This window comes from Phascolarctos cinereus, unplaced genomic scaffold (assembly GCF_003287225.1).
Source record: "Phascolarctos cinereus isolate Bilbo 61053 unplaced genomic scaffold, phaCin_HiC Scaffold_726;HRSCAF=1367, whole genome shotgun sequence".
NCBI lineage: Eukaryota > Metazoa > Chordata > Mammalia > Diprotodontia > Phascolarctidae > Phascolarctos > Phascolarctos cinereus.
This window is the reverse complement of record NW_027556098.1, coordinates 373,917,146-373,937,308: the sequence shown is the minus strand read 5'-3', so window position 1 is coordinate 373,937,308 and position 20,163 is coordinate 373,917,146. Positions and strand designations below refer to the sequence as shown.

General features: G+C 45.0%; 1 protein-coding gene across 5 annotated transcripts; it reads right to left on the bottom strand.

Annotated features, from left to right (window-relative positions):
• Positions 1 to 11: 11 nt before the first annotated feature.
• PAQR7 (progestin and adipoQ receptor family member 7) lies at positions 12 to 19,614 on the bottom strand. Of its 5 annotated transcripts, XM_078145583.1 has the most exons (5): positions 19,429 to 19,518; positions 19,130 to 19,251; positions 15,669 to 15,812; positions 14,044 to 14,158; positions 12 to 2,792 (listed from the first exon to the last, which is right to left on the bottom strand). In XM_078145583.1, exon 5 carries the CDS (start codon positions 2,768 to 2,770, stop codon positions 1,715 to 1,717), a length of 1,056 nt encoding a protein of 351 aa, XP_078001709.1. In that variant the 5' UTR covers positions 2,771 to 2,792; positions 14,044 to 14,158; positions 15,669 to 15,812; positions 19,130 to 19,251; positions 19,429 to 19,518; the 3' UTR covers positions 12 to 1,714. The 5 variants fall into 5 exon arrangements, with proteins under 5 accessions (XP_078001709.1, XP_078001708.1, XP_020838818.1 ...); XM_078145582.1 differs by lacking the exon at positions 19,429 to 19,518 and having other exon boundaries at positions 19,130 to 19,324; XM_020983159.2 differs by lacking the exons at positions 14,044 to 14,158; positions 15,669 to 15,812; positions 19,429 to 19,518 and adding an exon at positions 19,545 to 19,614.
• Positions 19,615 to 20,163: the final 549 nt, after the last annotated feature.

The window sequence follows — 20,163 nt, the reverse complement described above, 5'->3', positions numbered from 1 at the left end:
CAGGCAACAGATTCAAATTCAGTTAATATTTATTAAGGCCCATTTCAGTCCAGGCAACCGGCCCGGAAAATCACGAAAGAAGAAGCCCTGCCCCATGCTGCCCAGCCAGACCAGTGTCTCAGGAAAGGCTGACTTAGGCTTCCTTCCTCCCTCGAACCTCCTGGACCTCTCTGTGGGGCTGTGGCCAGAGGACAGGAGGCAGGAAGTTGCAATCAGGACAGTTTTCTTAAGATGAAGGGCCTGGATCTCTACCCAGCCCACTCACACACTTTCCTACACGTAGCAGCAGTAGCATCGGGTCTCCCCTGACCCCCAAGGACAGCATTATGCCCCAAGTACCTCCCTCAGCTCAGTCCTCAGGGCCTCATTGAAAAGATCTGAGACTCTCCCTGGAAGAAGAGCAAGCAGACAGCTGTAGCACAGTATAGTGAAAGGGGATCAGAGAACCTGAGTTTTAACCTTAGTTATATCACTAAATTGCCATGTGACTTTGGGCAGGTATGTTCTCATCTCTGGCCTCAGTTTCCTCATTAAATGAAGAAGGTGGATTAGAGGATTTCTATTCCCCACCCCCACTACCCCCAGCTCAGGGAGAAGTCAAGCCTAATTCAGCCCAGAATGGCAAGACCTGAGCAGAGATCATCTGAGAGATAGACCGGGTAACTCCAGGGTCCAGGAAAGAGAGACCCATGACAGCTAGGAGAGGTGGGCTAGGCCAGCCAGACCTATCCTTTAAGTTTTCATCTAGGTTTTGGCCTAGAGCCCAAAGAAGGAAAACACCTTTGGATAAAAAGGATAGGTTCTGAGTGGGAAAGGAAACAAAAAATTCTACCTCCCCCATGTTCACACAACAAAGGGTAGGGACTAGGGAGGGTGTCCACCGGGAAGGAAACAGTACTGCTATTATGTAGCCCTCCAACTCAACTTCTGGTTCCTCTGTTCACTTCAGACTACCTCCTGAGGCACCCTTCTGTGGCTGAAAAGTGCCCACCAGCTTTGCTGGGAGAGAAGGAAGCTTTGGTACCCTGTCCCAGTGAGTGTAAGACCTCAATCCCAAGAACATCCTAAAATCTCTTTCCCCATTTCTCTCTACCACTGAGGATTGCTGAGTCTTGAGACCACCCTAGAACCTCCTTTCCCCACTCTCAAATCCATCTGTGGCTCCATTGTCTTCACCTTCCAGTCAACCTCAGAGCCCTGGGCTTTGCCTCTGACCCAATCTGACACCCAGATGCATGCCCCTTTTGCCCAAAGGACAGGAGCACATGCCACATCCATTGTACCCAAAGTAACTTCAGAGAAAGGAGGGGATCATGACCATGCCTACTAGTGATCAAGTCAAACACATTCACCTCTCCTACCAGTCTATTTCTTCTAGCTCCATGGAAGGAGAGATGGGTGAGGAATGCATACAGGACAGGGTAGAAAGGGGGAGTGGTCTGCCAGTCTGGAGACAAAGAAATATCCTATCATCCTAAAGCTTCATATTCCATCTTCCTATCACAGCCCAGATCTACTATCCTCCCCCACCCCTCTGGAACTGGGAGAAGAAGGGCACTGAGGGGGGGGAGGGTACTTGGATTCACCAATGGCCAGATACAAACAACTTTACTGGGGCTTCTACGGTAGTCTGATTGCTCTCCTCGCTTTGCTCTTGAGCTGGGCCCACCGAGGCCCCTCCACCCTCCCTACCCAGCACCCCCTCATTGCCCCTTCAGTCTTCTTTGCAGCTGAGCTCCCGCTTCACACGGTGGCTGAGGAAGAGGGCAGTGAGGACACTACAGATCACAGTCAGGAGGAAGAGGGCAGAGAAGTTGTGGGGGGCACGGTGGTGGAGCCCTTCATAGATGGACCGTCGGGCCTCATAGTCCAGGGCCACGGCTTCCAGCTGGGCCAGTGTGCACAGCACCAGGAAGACATGGAACAGTTGGTGACCCTGCCCAAAGATGTGGCACTTTCCAGGGAACCACCTCTCAGGGGAGCAAGCTGAGAAGAAGGCGGCTGCCAGAAGAAAAAAAGCCACTTGACACTTATGATAGAGCACGGCAGGGTCCTCCTGGCCCAGGGCCTGGGCCACATAGATGCGGTGCACCACCGGGCTGATGTCCAATGCGTAGGCCAATCCTGAGGGCACCTCCTGGCAAAGTCGGCCCAGCAGCCCCGGCAACTGGCGGTACTTGGTATAGCAGGAGCCAGCGCAAGACAGCCAGGCAAGGAAGGCAGCGGCGGGCAGGAAGATGGCCGCCACGCGAGCATGCCATGCGGGCTCAATGGCGTAGTAGAAATGGGCCAGGGCACTGCCAAACTGATACACGGCCACACCCACGTAGTCCAGGAAGAAGAAGCTGTAATGCCAGAACTCAGACTTGGCCTGGAGAAGGTGGGCCAGGGCACTGAACAGCAGATAGGTGATGGAAGCAAGGACAATGAGGAAGAGGGGCTGGGCGTGGGGGTCGCCCACAAAGTCCACGGTGCCCGCAAAGTAGGCCAGGCGCAGGAGCAGCACCAGGGCAGCCACCAGGTGGGTCCAGACGTTGACAGCCTCATTGTGCTTTTGGAAAAGGCTCAGGAAGTAGAAACGCCAGGTGCGATGTAGGGGCCGGTAGCCTGAGTAGATATATGGCTTCCAGAAGAGGCGAGGCACCTCAGCCCGGCCCACAGTACTGTCTGGCAAGGGGGATGCCAGCTCCCCCAGGAGCCTGGGCATCTGCCCCAGCTGCCGGACACTGGGGAAGAAGCGGCTGAGCTTCTGGGCTACGGCTGTGGCCATGGTAGGGGCTGAGGGCAGAGAGCTGTGGAAAATGAACAAATAGAACAATCATGAAAATAGCCTCTGTTTCTGTGCCACTTCAAAGTTTACAAAGCACAATAGCCTGGGAAGTGCTCAGTGTATTACACAAAAGAGAGTGGTCCATTTCCTCTATGGTCACTCCCTCTGTAGGTCACGTACCTTCGGGCAGGTTGACCTGACCATTTTAGTGAAAGAGCTCTCTTGAAGGCCAAGGACCTCCCCATCTCCCAGTCCTACGGCCTCTCCAATCAAACAGCCAACGAGCATTTGCTAAATGCCCACTAATGGCAGAGAGCTCTCTCAAAAACCAAGGATCTCACAGATGCCAAATCCAACAAGCTTCTTCAGTCAGACAGCCAATAAGCATTTAAGTGCCTACTGTGTGCCAGGCACTGTGCTTGGCATTGGGTAGAGCCCAAGACAAAAAGGGAATAGTTCCTGCCCTCAAAAAGCTTATACTCTACTGAAGGAATGATACAGCGGTGAGTCCAAGGACCCACAGATTTAGAGACCATAAGGCATCTTAAGAGGCCATCTGATTCAATCCTCCTCTTTTTACAGAGGAAGTTTAAAACCCTAAGAGGTTTAAAGACTTGTCAAAAGTCACACAGACAGTCAGCAAAGGTGGGATTCCAACTGAGATCCTCTAGCTCCAACACTGTAATTTTGGGGATTGGGGAAAGAACACTAACAATCTGGGGGAAGAGGCAGAAGATTGGAAAAGGCTTCATAGAAAGTAGACGTGACCTGAGCCTTGAAGGGAGCTAGGGATCCCAAGAAAGGAGGAGGCAGAGCATTCTGGTTACATGGACAGCCTCCACAAAAGCTTGGTGGAAGAAGGCTTAACAAGGGTTAGCACAACTTCATCCATCCGTCTTCATCGTCTGGCACTGCCTGTAACCTGTCCTTAAATTCACACTGTCCTACAGGAACTTCTCCTGCCTCTTTCTCTGCTGTCCCTTCTGTTTCCTTCCTTTGACTTCCCTTCTTCCTCCTTTCATCCTCTGGCATCCGCTCTTCCTTCTGTCTCTATACTATGTCTTCTCTCAATTATTACCTCTATCGATGCCTCTGAAGTAGCCGTCTATTCCAGCCCTATCAGAGGCAATATGTCCAAAATCAAAGAACAGTCGTCTTCCCCAAATCAGTGTATCCCCCTGCCAAATTCCCAGTCTAGACCATTGTGTCACCATCCTACAGTCACCCCGCCTAAGAACCTACACCTCTCTCTTCTGTATTCTGAATCTTCCCCTATGGTACACAGAATTAGGGATGCTGTCTGTTCTTAAGCATCCCCACTCTTTTTTTGTATTCAGCCATTAGGTAGGGAGGGGCCTCCTCCCAACTAACTTCCTACAAATATTACAATTTGTTATCTACTCTCTAACTCACACTCACTACACCTGTCACTTTTCCTTCCCAATTTCATTCCCTTTCAGTGGAACATCCTGCCCTCTCCTCTCCACCAATCACAAAAATCATACATTACAGCAAGGCGGCCCCTCAGGACAACAGTGGTGGAACTGTTAGAGACCTCAGATCACGGGATGTCAGAGATGGAACAGACCTTAGAACCTCAGAGATGGGAGAGGGCTTAGAACACAGGATGTCAGAGCTGGGAGGGCCCTTAGACACAGGATGTCAGAGCTGGGAGGATCCTTAGAACACAGGATGTCAGAGCTGGGAGGGATCTTAGAACACAGAATGTGAGAGCTGGGAGGGCCCTTAGAACACAGGATGTCAGAGCTGGGAGGATCCTTAGAACATAGGATATCAGAGCTGGGAGGGCCCTTAGAACCCAGAATGTGAGAGCTGAGAGGGCCCTTAGAATACAGGATGTCAGAGCTGGGACGACCCTTAGAACAGAGAATGTCAGAGCTGGGAGGGCCCTTAGAACACAGAATATCAGAGCTGGAGGAGACCTTAGGACACAGAATGTCAGAACTCAGAGGGCCCTTAGAACCCAGAATGTCAGAGCTGGGAGGGCCCTTAGAACACAGGATGTCAGAGCTGGGAGGATCCTTAGAACACAGGATATCAGAGCTGGGAGGGCCCTTAGAACCCAGGATGTCAGAGCTGGGAGGGCCCTTAGAACACAGAATGTCAGAGCTGGGAGGATCCTTAGAACATAGGATGTCAGAGCTGGGAGGGATCTTAGAACACAGAATGTCAGAGCTGGGAGGATCCTTAGAACACAGGATGTCAGAGCTGGGAGGGATCTTAGAACACAGAATGTGAGAGCTGGGAGGGCCCTTAGAACACAGGCTGTCAGAGCTGGGAGGGCCCTTAGAACACAGGATGTCAGAGCTGGGAGGGCCCTTAGAACACAGGATGTCAGGGCTGGGAGGGCCCTTAGAACACAGACTGTCAGAGCTGGGAGGATCCTTAGAACAAGAAGGTCAGAGCTGGGAGGGCCCTTAGAACCCAGAATGTGAGAGCTGAGAGGGCCCTTAGAATACAGGATGTCAGAGCTGGGACGACCCTTAGAACAGAGAATGTCAGAGCTGGGAGGGCCCTTAGAACACAGAATATCAGAGCTGGAGGAGACCTTAGGACACAGAATGTCAGAACTCGGAGGGCCCTTAGAACCCAGAATGTCAGAGCTGGGAGGGCCCTTAGAACACAGAATGTGAGAGCTGGGAGGGCCCTTAGAACACAGAATGTCAGAGCTGGAGGAGACCTTAGGACAGAATGTTAGAAAATAGAATGCAGTGATTGGAAGATATCTTTGCAACTACTTAGCCCAACCCTTCATTTAACAAATTTAAAAAGCGGACTTCCGCTTCCGGGAGCCAAGATGGCGCAGTGAAAAGGTAGTCGCTGTCACTCTCCCCTATCAACCTCTGAAAACCCAGAAAATATCACACCAGAAGAAAAAAAAACCCTGGAACACCTGAACTAGAAGAAAGACAAGGAGCAGCAGTGCAGTAGCCCAGCAAATGGGTCTCCCAGTGCCTCAGCAAAAACAAGGGGCCCCAGGCAGATAAGTACCCTGTGGCATTCATCTGAAAGGAGGTGAAGAAAACAACCTAAAGGCTTCCTAAAGCCCCGACCTTGCTGATTCCAACCCAACACCAGGTGAGCTGTAGGAGCCCTGAAGCCCCCAATTGTGAAGAGATCCTGAAGCCCAGGTGGTAGAGCAGGGAAACACCAACACCTGGACCTCCGAGTGCCTCAGTGAGGGGGGGGGGGGAACCGGTGGAAACCAGCTCAGAAAACCACCAGGAGTCTCAGCAATCCACTGCAAAGGAATCTCCCGGTGCATTAGCAGAAACGAGGGAGACAACACTGCAGGGGGCCCCAGGCAGATAAACATCCTGCAGCACCCATCTAAAAGGAGCTGAAGAAAGCTAAAGGAAAGGAAAAGCAGGCAACCTAGAATTGCCTGAAAGTTCCAGCCTTGCTGATTCCAGCCCAACACAAGGTAAGCTGCCAGAAACCTACAGCCTCCAATTCCCAGCATAAGAGGCCCCAGAACGCAAAGCCAGTGACCAAGACCTAGGCTCCCAACACAAGAAGCTTGGGTCAGTACCCTCTGTTCCCCAGCAGGAGAGCTCAATCTCTTTAAAGGCCAGGGAATAAAGAAACACCATGAGTAAAAAGAAATGTACCATAGATTCATATTATGAGAAGAGTGAAGATCAAGACAGAAATTCTGAAGAGGACAACATTGTCAACAAACCCACATCTGCAACAACAAAAGGGAATATGAACTGGTCTGAAGCCCAAAAAGCCTTCTTAGAAGAGCTCAAGAAGGATTTTAATAGTCAAATGAGAGAGGTAAAAGAGTCCTTCAAAAATACAATTGGCCAGTTGGAAAAAAAATACACTGAAGAAAACAAGTCCCTAAAAAACACAATTGGCCAATTGAAGAAGGAAGGACAAAAACTAACAGAAGAGTACACTGAAGAAAACAGTCCCTAATAAACACAATTGGCCAGTTGAAGAAAGGAAGTACAAAAACTAACAGAAGAAAACAATCTGTTAAAAACTAGAATTGGACAAATGGAAACTAATGTCTCTATGAGAGAGCAAGAATCAGTCAAACAGAAACAAAAAAATGAAAAAATAGATGAAAATGTAAAATACCTCATCAGTAAAACAACCGACCTGGAAAATCGACTCAGGAGAGACAATTTAAAAATTATTGGACTACCTGAAAATCATGATGAAAAAAAGAGCCTGGACAGTATCTTTCAGGAAATCATAAAGGAAAACTGCCCAGAAGTCCTAGAACCAGAAGGGAAAATAACCATAGAAAGAATCCACCGATCACCACCTGAAAGAGATCCCAAATTGACAATGCCAAGAAATATAATAGCAAAATTCCAAAATTACCAGATGAAAGAGAAGGTGCTGCAAGCAGCCAGAAAGAAAGAATTTAAATATCATGGAACCACAGGATTACACAGGAGCTTCTACATTAAAAGACCCAGGGCATGGAACATGATATTCTGTAAGGCAAAGGAGCTTGGAATGCAGCCAAGGATCAATTACCCAGCAAAAATGAGCATCATTTTTCAAGGGAGGAGGTGGATATTCACGAAATAGGAGACTTCCAAACTTTCCTGATAAAAAGACCAGAGCTCAACAAAAAATTTGATCTTCAAGTACAGGACTCAAGAAGGACTTAAAAAGGTAAATGGGACAGAAGGATACAATATGTTGTTAATAAGGGGGGGGCTGTTTAAACCCCTACAAGGGAATATGAGACTTGCAACCCTTGAGAACTGTATTGTTATTACACCTTGTTAAAGGAGTATACATAAAGAGGGTGGATATTAGTTGACTTTGATGTAATGATAAAAAAAAATCTAATCAAGTGGGTTAAATGGATCCAAATAAGTGGATCAATCTGATCTTAGAAAGGTACTGAGAAAGGAGGAGGCAGACAAGGGTAAATTACATTACAGGAAAAGACACAAAATCCTATTAGCAGCAGAAAGAAGGGGGGGGAGCATTGTTTGAACCTTACTCTCATCAGATTAGGCTCAAGAAGGGCATAACATAATCAGTTAGGTAAAGAAATCTAACTTGCCCTATAGACAGTAGGAGGGAAAAGGGGAAAGAAAAGGGAGGGGAGGAAAGGGAGGGAAGCAGCAGTAAGACTAAAGGGGAAGAAAAGGGAAAGGGATAATAAAAGGGGGAAGGGACTGAAGGAGGCTGCGATCAAAAGCAAAACACTAGTGAAGGGGAGAAAGGAAAAAGGAGAAAGAAAAGCATAAATGGGGGGAAAGGATGGAGAAAAAGACACAGATAGTAATCATAACTGTGAATGTGAATGGGATGAACTCTCCCATAAAACGGAAAAGGATTGCAGAATGGATTAAAAACCATAATCCTACAATATGTTGTTTACAGGAAACACATTTGAAAAAGAGTGACACATACAGGGTAAAGGTAAAAGGCTGGAGCAGAATATATTATGCGTCAGCTGAAGTAAAAAAAGCAGGGGTAGCAATCCTGATCTCAGACAAAGCAAAAGCAAAAATAGATCTAATCAAAAGAGATAAGGAAGGAAACTACATCCTGCTAAAAGGCACCATAGACAATGAAGTAATATCATTACTAAATATATATGCACCAAATGGTATAGCATCCAAATTCTTACAGGAGAAGTTCAGGGAGTTACAGGAAGAAATAGACAGCAAAACTATACTAGTGGGGGACCTGAACCTCCCCCTCTCAGCACTAGATAAGTCTAACCACAAAATAAACAAGAAAGAAGTTAAGGAGGTGAATAGAACATTAGAAAAGTTAGGTATGATAGACCTCTGGAGAAAACTGAATGGGGATAGAAAGGAATATACTTTTTTCTCTTCAGTACATGGCACATACACAAAAATTGACCATTACTAGGGCATAAAAACCTCACAATCCAATGCAGAAAGGCAGAAATATTAAATGCATCCTTTTCAGATCATGATGCAATAAAAAATTATATGTAATAAAGGGCCATGGAAAGATAGACTAAAAAATAATTGGAAACTAAATAATCTAATCCTAAAAAATGATTGGGTCAAACAACAAATCATAGAAACAATCAATAATTTCATTCAAGAGAATGACAATAATGAGACAACATACCAAAACCTATGGGATGCAGCTGAAAGCAGTTCTTAGGGGAAGTTTTATATCTCTAAATGCTTACATAAATAAAATAGAAAAAGAGGAGATTAATGAATTGGGCATACAACTAAAAAAACTAGAAAAAGAACAAATTAAAAATCCTCACAACTAAACACTAAATTAGAAATATTGAAAAACCAAAGGAAAAATTAATAAAATTGAAATTAAGAAAACTATTGAACTAATAATAAAACTAAGAGCTGGTTTTATGAAAAAACAATAAAATAGATAAGCCTTTGGTTAATTTAATTAAAAAAAAAAAGAAGAAAACCAAATTACTAGTATCAAGAATGAAAAGGGAAGCTACCACCAAGGAAGAGGAAATTAAAACAATAATTAGGAATTATTTTGCCCAACTATATGCCAACAAATTTGACAATCTTAGTGAAATGGATACATATTTACAAAAATATAAATTGCCCAGATTAACGAAGAGGAAGTAAAATACTTAAATAACCCCATCCATCTCAGAAAAAGAAATTGAACAAGCCATTGATGAACTCCCTAGGAAAAAATCTCCAGGGCCAGATGGATTTACATGCGAATTCTATCAAACATTTAAAGAACAATTAATTCCAATACTATATAGACTATTTGGGAAAATAGGTGAAGAAGGAGTCTTACCAAATTCTTTTTATGATACAAATATGGTGTTGATACCTAAACCAGGAAGAGTCAAAATAGAGAAAGAAAATTATAGACCAATTTCTCTAATGAATATAGATGCAAAAATTTTAAACAAAATACTAGCAAGTAGATTGCAGCAACTTATCACAAGAATAATACACTATGACCAGGTAGGATTTATACCAGGAATGCAGGGTTGGTTCAATATTAGGAAAACTATCAGCATCATTGAGCATATCAACAACAAAACCAACAGAAACCACATGATCATCTCAATAGATGCAGAAAAAGCTTTTGATAAAATACAACACCCATTCCTATTAAAAACACTAGAAAGCATAGGTATAAATGGAGTCTTCCTTAAAATAATAAATAGCATATATCTAAAACCTTCAGCAAGCATTATATGTAATGGGGACAGGCTAGAAGCATTTCCAATAAGATCGGGGTGAAACAAGGATGTCCATTATCACCACTGTTATTCAATATTGTACTGGAAACCTTAGCTTTAGCAATAAGAGAAGAAAAAGAAATTGAAGGCATTAGAATAGGCAAAGAAGAAACAAAGCTATCACTCTTTGCAGATGACATGATGATATACTTAGAGAATCCTAGAGAATCAAGTAAAAAACTACTTGAAATAATAAACAACTTTAGCAAAGTTGCAGGCTATAAAATAAACCCACATAAATCATCAGCATTTCTATATATTACCAACAAAGCCCAACAGCAAGAGATAGAAAGAGAAATCCCATTTAAACTTACTGTAGACATTATAAAATATTTAGGAGTCTACCTCCGAAACAAACCCAGGAACTCTATGAACACAATTACAAAACACTTTTCACACAAATAAAATCAGATCTAAATAATTGGAAAAACATCAGTTGCTCATGGGTAGGCCGAGCTAATATAATAAAAATGACAATCCTACCTAAGCTAATTTACTTATTCAGTGCCATACCAATCAAACTACCAAAAATTATTTTATAGAGTTAGAAAAAATAATAACAAGATTCAGTTGGAAAAACAAAAGGTCCAGAATATCAAAGGAACTAATGAAAAGAAATGCAGGGGAAGGTGGCCTAGCAATTCCAGATCTTAAATTGTATTATAAAGCAGCAATCATCAAAACTGCTTGGTACTGGCTAAGAAATAGGGAGGTGGATCAGTGGAATAGGTTAAATATGCAAGACACAGTAGTCAATGACTATAGTAATCTATTATTTGATAAACCCAAAGACCCCAGCTTCTGGGATAAGAACCCACTCTTTGAAAAAAACTGCTGGGAAAACTGGAAAAGAGTATGGCAGAAACTAGGCATAGACCCAAATCTCACACCATATACCAAAATAAAGTCAAAATGGGTTCAGACTTAGATATAAAGGCTGATACCATAAGTAAACTGGGAGAACAAGGAATAGTTTACCTATCAGATCTATGGAGAACAGAAGAATTCATGACCAAACAGGAGATAGAGAACATTATGAAAAGCAAAATGGATAATTTTGATTACATTAAATTGAAAAGTTTTTGCACAAACAAAGCAACTAAGATTAGAAGGAAGGTAGAAAATTGGGAAAGAATTTTTACAACCAGTCTCTCTGATAAAGGCCTCATTTCTAAAATATATAGAGAATTAAGACAAATTTATAAGAACACAAGCCATTCCCCAATTGATAAATGGTCAAAGGATATGAACAGACAGTTCTCAGATGAAGAAATTAAAGCCATCTATAGTCATATGAAAAAATGCTCTAAATCATTATTGATTAGAGAAATGCAAATCAAAACAACTCTGAGGTACCACATCACACCTATCAGATTGGCCAACATGACAAAACAGGAAAATGATAAATGTTGGAGAGATGTGGGAAAATTGGAACTAATACATTGTTGGTGGAGTTGTGAAATGAACCATTTTGGAGAACAATTTGGAACTATGCCCAAAGGGCTACAAAAAATGTGCATACCCTTTGATCCAGCAATAGCACTTCTAGGGCTATATCCCAAAGAGATCAAACAAATGGGAAAAGGACCCACATGTACAAAAATATTCATAGCAGCTCTTTTTGTGGTGGCAAAGAATTGGAAATTGAGAGGATGCCCATCAATTGGGGAATGGCTGAGCAAGTTGTGGTATATGAATGTAATGGAATACTATTGTGCTATAAGAAATGATGAACAGGCTGACTTCAGAAAAACCTGGAAAGACTTATATGGTCTGATGCTGAGTGAAGTGAGCAGAACCAAGAGGACTTTGTACACAATAGCAGCCACGTTATGCAATGACTAAGAATGTTAAACTGAACCCTTCTCAGCATTACAAGGATCTAAGACATCTCCAGAGGCCTCGGGATGGAAAATGCTGTCCACATCCAAAGAAAGAACTATGGAAGTCGAATCACTCTCACTTATTTTTACCTTCTGTTGAGTTTTGTTTCATCTTTCTGATGGTTCCTCCTATTGGTTTTAATTTTTACTTACAACATCAGTAATTTGAAAATATGTTTAATGGGTATGTAAATGCATGTATATCAGATTGTGTGCCATCTTGGGGAGGGTGAGGAGGAGAAAAGGGAGAAAAATTTTCAACTCAAAAGCATATGGAAAAAAAATTTTTTTTTTAAATTTAAAAAACAGTAAAGCCTCCAGAGCTCATAGGATCAGCAGGAGAGCTTCCCAGAAGCAGACTTTTAAGCTATCTCAAATAGCATCTATTCCAGCCCAACCCTTTCATTTTACTGAAGAGGAAACTGAGGCCCAGAGAACACAACAGCAGAGCCAAAGACAAGAAAACAGACCCCATAATCATGATGGTGCAGATGACAAAAACACAATTCACATTTCTAAAGCCCTGCCAGGTGAACTGGGCCTTTTCTTTACTCATGCATCCTGTGATGAATGAGTAGTGTAACAATGACCCCTATTTTACAAATAAAGGAAATTAAGAAACAGGTTAAGGCTATTGGCCCATGGTCACTCAGACAGCAGGGGCGGTAGCTAGAATCCAAACCCAACATTCCCCTGACTCCACACCCTTTTTCTCTGGTTTCAACATCCTTTGTCTCCATCCATCTTCCGTGCTCTGAGATTGACAAGTCTCTCCCTCTAGAAAACTTGGCTTCCTCATCCCAAGCCCTGAAGGGCCTAGTTTGCTCTTATTACTTTGGATGACTTTTAGTGTTGCTTTAAAAACATTAAGCCATTTCTGAAGTATCTGTTCTGTCCCCCAGCTCTCTGAGATCCAGGACTTTTGCTCATTCCTCTGTCAACCCCCACAGTGGGCTCAGCCCTAGGACAGGGCTCTGTCCTCAGCTCCTGTGACTGATGCAATGTGACTACAAGTTAGTCTTTTTTTTTTTATCTTCTTATACCATCTATCTGCCTTGGGTTCTTCATCTCCTAACTCTGCTAGTTACTAATTCTTACTAAATGTGGAAGTTTGGGCAGCTACTTCCTCCCTCGGGGCCTTGTTTTTTTTCTTTGTAAAATGAGGTACTTAGGCTAGATTCTAGCTCACAAACCTACGAATTTAACCCTTAAGCTCCACAGAAAACCCCCCAACACACACACACACACACACACACACACACACATACACACACACACACAATTTCCCAGCAGCCTTCAAGGATCACGCACCTCCTTAAGCCCCCATCTCCCTGGGCCTCAGTAAACATCTCAGGATCTCCTCCCTCCCCCTCCTCTCCCAGGAAAAAGCCCAAGAGAACAGGGAGAGCCTAGGCTATTCAGGAAGGAGAGGCTCTGGTGTTGAAAGTCTTCAGATCTTTAATGGGGCTCCATTTCATAGTGGATGTCCTTCCAACCAGAATCTGTTTTTCAAAATCATGTCCCATCTCTAGATGCTGGTGAAATGAACACTGACTTGGTAGAAAGGAGGTCATAAGGAATGGACACCTGACATGGGGTGATGGGCATGGTGGGGGAAGCATCTGGATGCCTCTCTGGAACCTGCTCCAACAAGTCTGACTGCTGAGCCCTGGCTACCCTTGCCCATCTGGGCCATGCAATTAATATATTAAATACACCGGCCCAATGTCCCACCCTTCGATGCTGATAAAGCTTTCAAAGCATGCCAAGGTCACCTGGGGGTAAGGGGAGGGTTCTCTCAAGCCCAGGGCAGATGATCTCTGCTAGGGGAACAGGCAACTTCCCAGGATGCTCCACTGCTACAAGACAGGTGAGATTGCTACAGGTAGGGTTTACAGGGATCAGAGATGTCCTGTGTGATGTCACCAAAGGGTGGGGCTGAGGACAGTCCTACTACCTGCCTCCCATTACTCATCTTTAGGTAAAGGAGGGATCAGCCTAGAAGTTCCCATCCCCACTCTACTGGCCTCTGGAAGTTCCCCTAAAAAAGTTTCACACCTTTTCTCCTCACATCAGAAAGAGGTCAGGGGAGGCAGATGCCATTTATAGATATTGTCTTAACGTACAGATAAAGAAACTGAGATCCAAAGAAGTAGACTTACCCCAAATCACCCAGCAGTCAAAAGCAAGGACAATCCCAGTTCTCAGGCCTCCAGGCTCTCTCTCAATCCAAAACTCTTTTGACAGGATATTAGGAAAATAGAAGTGTTCTCCAATCTACTCATGCAAACGGGAGTAAATTTGTAACAAAAGCAGAACTTAGGTCATCCTGTCCAGATCCCCTCAGTTTTACATTTTTTTTCAATTATCAAGCATTTTTTTCTCTTTGTCTCCCAAACCCCAATGGGAAAAAAAGAAAACTCTTGTAATAGGTATAATCAAGCAAAAACAATTCCCATATTTTCCATATCCAAAAATGTTTGTCCATTCTGCATCATGAATCCATCCCCTCTGTCCCAAGGTGGGTAGCAGGCTTCACCCTCAGGCTTTTGGAATCACTTGATAATTGTGTTGATAACCCCCTCATTTGACACAGACAAAAATACTCAGCCATGACATGAATTTGAGCCCTGTGCCTATAACCAGAGCATGCTTTCTCCTGTAACCTAGAGCCTTCCAAATGGGATAGGCATCAAATCTCAATACCAAAACCCTAGAGAGGGTTGTGTTGGAGCTATTTTAAGTGATTCAATTCTCCCCAAGGACTTAAGTCTCTAGTAAGCCTTGGAGTACCAACTGATCCCCTAGGGTCTTGTGGCCTCAAAGAATACTGAGAACTCTGATTCCTGGAGAGTCTCACCTTGGTCCAAAGGAAACCCTTGGAGATATGGGGGAGGTTGGAGGTGGAAGTTTGCCTGAGCTGTTGTCAAGGTTTTGACTTCCTAAAGACACTGTCGTCAAGTGTATCTCTCAACTGCTAAATAATTGCACTGTTCACTGTCTAGAGCTCATTGGATCCATTCAAAAAGTCCTCTGAGATTCCCACAGCCTTGAAAATTAGCAGAAGCCTATGTGTAGACCCCAAGGCAGAAGCCAGCTCACAAACAGGGGCCCAGACAATGATCCAGCCCAGAGGGGGAGGTATGGTAATCAAAAATAATGGATGTTCCAGATAACCTCTCCCATACTGGCACAGATAGTATGATGTTGTGGGGAGTGGGCAGATGCGAGTCTGCCCTTCTAGTTCGGCAGGAGCTGATGTAAAAACCATTCTGCACTGCCCAAATCCACTCTGACCAATAGGCAGCCAGGCAGTAGGGAATACTGTTATGGAATCACACACTTTGGCCATGTTCCTCTTAGAAACTGAGGGTTCTATTACGGTTGTCAACATCTCTGGAAGGATGAACCATTGACTTAGATGCTAAAAGGGATCTCAGAAATCAGCTTGTCCAGGCCCCTTCATTTTAAAGATGAAGAAAGTGAGACCCAGAGAGGGGAAGTGACTTTGTCTGAAATAACACAGGTGGCAAATGGCAGAGACAGGATTCAAACCCAAGTCCTCATTGAACTCTAGCCTTTGTCACATTCCCTTATCAACTCTTTGAGGGCAGAAACTTTTTGGTTTTGCTTTTAATCTTTGTATTCCCAGTGCTTGGCTGGTAGTAGATACTTAATAAATACTTGTCAGTAGATTAATTCCACAAACATAGATAATAAAGTGGCAAAACCAGGGCTCAAAGCCAGGTCCTTTGACTCCAAATCCAGTACTCATGCCACTACTTACATGATGGTAGTTAGCTTGGTGTAGTGGAGAGGGCACAGGAACTTGGGAATCAGGAAGACAGAGGTTCAAAATCCATCTCAGACACTTGCTAGCTCTGTGACTCTGGAGAAATCATTTAACAGCTCTGTGTCTCAGTTTCCTCATCTGTAAAATGAAGGGCAGGTAGGTGGTGTGGTACACAAAGTGCCAGGCCTGGAGTCAGGAAGACATGAGTTCAAATCTGGCCTCAGATACTTTCTAGCTGTGTGACCCTGGGCAAGTCACTTCACCCTATTTGCCTCAGTTTCCTCATCTGCAAAATGAGCTGGAGAAGGAAATGGTGAAGCACTCCAGCATCTCTGCCAAGAAAAAACCCCCAATGGGGTCATGAAGAGTTGGACACAACTGAACAACAACCAAATGAAAGGGGTTTGCTCGTCTCCAAGCAGAAAATCCAGATTCTTGGATACCATTCCTATTCACTTGGCTAAATGGGGAAACACCTTTGACTTTATGATTTGGGGACTGTGTTAAGGCCACTGCTCAGTCCAAGCTACTAACTTGTTAAGTGCTGGGTGACCTGACTATGACCCTGTTCTGGGCACCTTATAGTTCAACTCTGGCAGACACAGACAAACCATGCTTGACCTATTGAGTTAATCATTTCTCTTCTCTTCCTGAAAAATGCCTTTGTTGCTTTTTTGAGGTCCTGAATGTTCCACTCCATGTACCCATAAAAGGCTTATCTTACCCTTTAAAGTAAAGTTTAACAATGTCATTAGTATGCCCTGATAATGCTGTGGCTGTCTGTGGGAAGGCTCCAATATTGGCCCTTCTGGGGTACTTCATACACGGGGCACATATGCATGAAGGCAGCATGGGATGGCCAGAACTTTGACCCAGGCACCAACATGGAGAGGGAGTTCTTGACTTCCCTTCCCAGCCCAGCCCCCTAGCTGTCACCCCCACAGTCCAATGGCCATCGTGTCCTTCTCCCAGAAGTGTAACCTGCTGTCCCAAAATGCATCTCCCAGCCTGAGGATCTCACCCCTAAAGGTGAACTCAATCCTAGCCCTCCACAATCCGTTTCCTTTTCTGTCTTCGCTTTCTACTGTACTCTCTGGAACCCTCCTCTATAGTTAACAAACTTTCATTTAGCCAGACCTCTTCCTCTTACATTCCTTCCATCTCCTGGTGCTCACTGAAACCTAGCTTTCTCTAAAAAACACCCCATCTCTTGGCACCCTCTCCAGAGCCAGGAGGAAGAGTTAACCTACTCCTTGTTCCCCAATGTTACTTTCAAACCCTCCCTCTACCACTCATCACTGTCCAGATTCTCCAGGTATCCTTTCTTCCTGATGGATTCTGTACCTAGCTTAAGTCTTGTTCTCCATCTCGATCCCCACTCTACTCCTATAATCTCTGTCTGCAGTCTACCTGAACCACACACAAGGTCCCTGGGGGGGGGGGTGAGTCCAAGGGGCCCCTCCACAAGGCCCTGGCAAAGACACAGGGGCCCCTGATGGAGGTATGTAAGGCATCTAATGAGGTAAGCCCTTGGGGGGCAGGGTGTAAATACGGCTTCTGCACATGGGAATACATGAAGAGGGCAGGTCTGTGAAAGGGGGTGTCCAGGGCCCCAGGGGGGATATATAGTGGTTAATGAGTAAGATGCATTTCTTGGGAGATAGAAAAGAGGAACTAGTTATCCAGTCAATTCTCAATTATCTGCATTATGATTAGACACTCTGTGGAATATAAATGGCAAAGAGAATTTAATGCCTGGCTGGCTTTCTCCTGCCGCCAAACATCTGGCTCACCTACATGCTGAACCCTATTAAGTCTGCTATGCTTTTAAAAAAGTAAATCCCACAATGCATTCTAAAACCAAATAGAAAATTTTTAAAATTTCCTGCTGTTATGAATGCATATAAATGTGAATTATTATTTCTCTAATGATTTCAGACAGCTAAAAGTTGAATAATAACAATCCCTCAATTCCTAATTACAGCATACTCCAAGAAGTTGGTTACTCTTACTTTAAAGATAAGGAAGCTCAGGCACAGAGAGACCAACAGAGCTGCTCAGGATCACACAGCACATGAGGGACAAAAATAGAATCTGGTCTTTTTTCTCTAGGGAGCTCATGACCAGCCTGTAAGAGCTCCCCAAAATTCAGTCTCCTATAGGGACATAAGACATACACAACAGAGCCAAAGAGGAGAAAACAGATGAGGGAAACAGAGAGAAGTAGCATCCCTGGCCAAGGTATCATGAAGTTGGCATTAGTCCCAGCGAAGAAAGGATGCTCTGTCCCCTATCTCTTCTCTGAGCCAGGACACAGTGTTCTGAGCCAAGCCACAAAGGGCCCAAGGAAACATAGAAGCTTAGTGAAGTGAAATACGTCCTACTCCAAGAACCTTGAGGCTATAATTTCTTTACATCTCTACTAGTCACACTCACTTCCCAGTCATTTCTCACATCCCCCACTCCCACCCTCCACACTCCATCCAGGAGCTTTTTCCATCTTGTTCTAGGAAAAAGATCCCAGGGCCTTTCTGCACCCTTTAGGATGTATAACTCAGAAATACCAGAGCTTCTCCTGGGAGACTTCTTCACACTTCCCTGGTCCCCTGGGGGTAGGCACAAGGCCCTCCTAGGCCTTCTGAGTATGGGCACCTACAATAGCGTCCTGTACATACAGAAGTGTATTAAGTTGTCCGTTGGATTAACTGGCTGTGTGACTTCATCTCTCTGGCCTTCCATTTTCTCAACCATAAAATAAGGATGGACAAGTTTGGGTCCTCTTTCCTTGCTAAACCTGTGTCCTATCCTCCTCTGTACTAAGGGTCCCCACAGCTCTGACATAAATGTCTATGAATTTATGAATATTAAGGATTCCATATATCTAGGCCTTTATTTCTCCATTTCCTGAAAGACTCCTTTCAGAGGAGCGGATCCCCCGGTGTTAAGGGTTTGGCTGTTTCTAGGGGTAGCTAAGAGGCAGTGTCCAATCTTCTTTCTCCACCCCCTACCTCCCATCCCGCCGCTGCCCCGAGCTTTGCTAAAGTATCAGCAAAGCTCAGATCCCTTAAAGCCCCTGACCCCGTTTCTTTCTTACTCATTCTCCAGCTGTGTGCTCTGTGAAGCTGGGGAGACCTCGGTAGAGAGGATCTCTCTCTCCAAGAGCACGGGCTGAAAATAAATGTCACGGCTCTCTCGATCCCCACCTCCTACTTCTTAAACTCATTCTCCTACCCTCAGCTTTATCCAGTGATTTTTTTCCTTCGGTCTTCGCTCACGGCCTCCCCAGATGTGCACCACTCACCTCCTTCTTGACCCCTCAGGGCTACTGGCCCTAGTGGGCACACTCAAATCCAGCTGCGATCCCCTCCTCTGCTCACCACAGGCTTCTCTGCTCCCCTCCTTTTACCTCCCTCTCCTTTCCCTCCCATCCCTCTTTCCCTGGCCTCCTCACATACCTGCCGCCCGAGCCCCTCCGCGCTGTGGCTAGGAGAGGTTGCAGCCGCCGCTTTCCTAGACTGGCAGGCACAGCCCCAATCTCAGCCCCAGCCCCAACCCCAGGTTTCCGTCTCCAGAGAACCTAGGAAAGAGAAGAGGCAAGGAGAAACAGTCAGCAGGGAGCTAGGAGCGACTCCGCCCCGGCCTCAGCCCGACCTCCCGAACACCCTCCCCACGAGGGAGCCGCCCAGACAGCGTGCCCTTGCCCCTCCTCTGTCCCTCCCCCTTGGGAACTGCGGCCTCTCTGGGCAATCCTCACCCCAGATAGGGAGACCTCGGTAGAGCGGATCTCCAAGTGCCCGGGGCTGAGAATAAGTGTCACGGCTGTCTGTATCCCTCCCTCCTTTGCCTGTCCCCTGGTGCCTAGCAAAGAACCTTGAACACAGCAGGAGATGGGGAATGAATGAATGAAAGCACCATCCGGCAACCGGATGTCCAAACGCCGTATCCCTTTCTGGGCACCGCCTGCGTTATTTTTACATAAACGACAACTAGATAGATCCCTCCTCCTCCGTGCTTTTCCTCCGTCCGCCCTCCCCCTGTGTTCCGGTCCTATCTGTCTGTCTCCAAAAAGGTTCCAGCTCTTTGCCCTCTAAGTAGCTTCAGAAAGCTGCCAATACTGGCTATTCTGCACATAAGTAATAGAATCTTGGAGTTGGAAGGAACTTTAGAGGGTACATCACTCACTCTCCTCTCCCTGGTGCTCATCACGCCCTCGTCTCCCTCCCACTCCCATCCAAAAGTGCTCACTCAAAATTTTGCTGGCTAAACTGGAAGGGACCTGATAGAAAGGACCCTAAAGCATAGAAGAGCATAGCTTAGATCTTTAAAAAAAAATGATTCTACAGGCTATAACTAGAACGTTCAGAAAGTGAAGGGTGATTGTCCCACTGTCCTATACCTGGTCACACCACATTTGAAGTGCTGAGTGCAATTCTGAATGCACATTACAGGAAATGTCCAGAGGGGGGCAATCACAGCAGTGGTGGGAAAA

Excerpts from the sequence above, each read along its gene's own strand:
- PAQR7 (XM_020983159.2), bottom strand. The coding sequence starts at position 19,589 with ATGGTGCTTTCATTCATTCATTCCCCATCTCCTGCTGTGTTCAAG. Across the intron at positions 19,252-19,544 it reads CATCTCCTGCTGTGTTCAAG|GTTCTCTGGAGACGGAAACC; the intron begins GTTCTTTGCTAG and ends TCTCTTTCCTAG. Across the intron at positions 2,793-19,129 it reads CGGAGGGGCTCGGGCGGCAG|CTCTCTGCCCTCAGCCCCTA; the intron begins GTATGTGAGGAG and ends CATTTTCCACAG.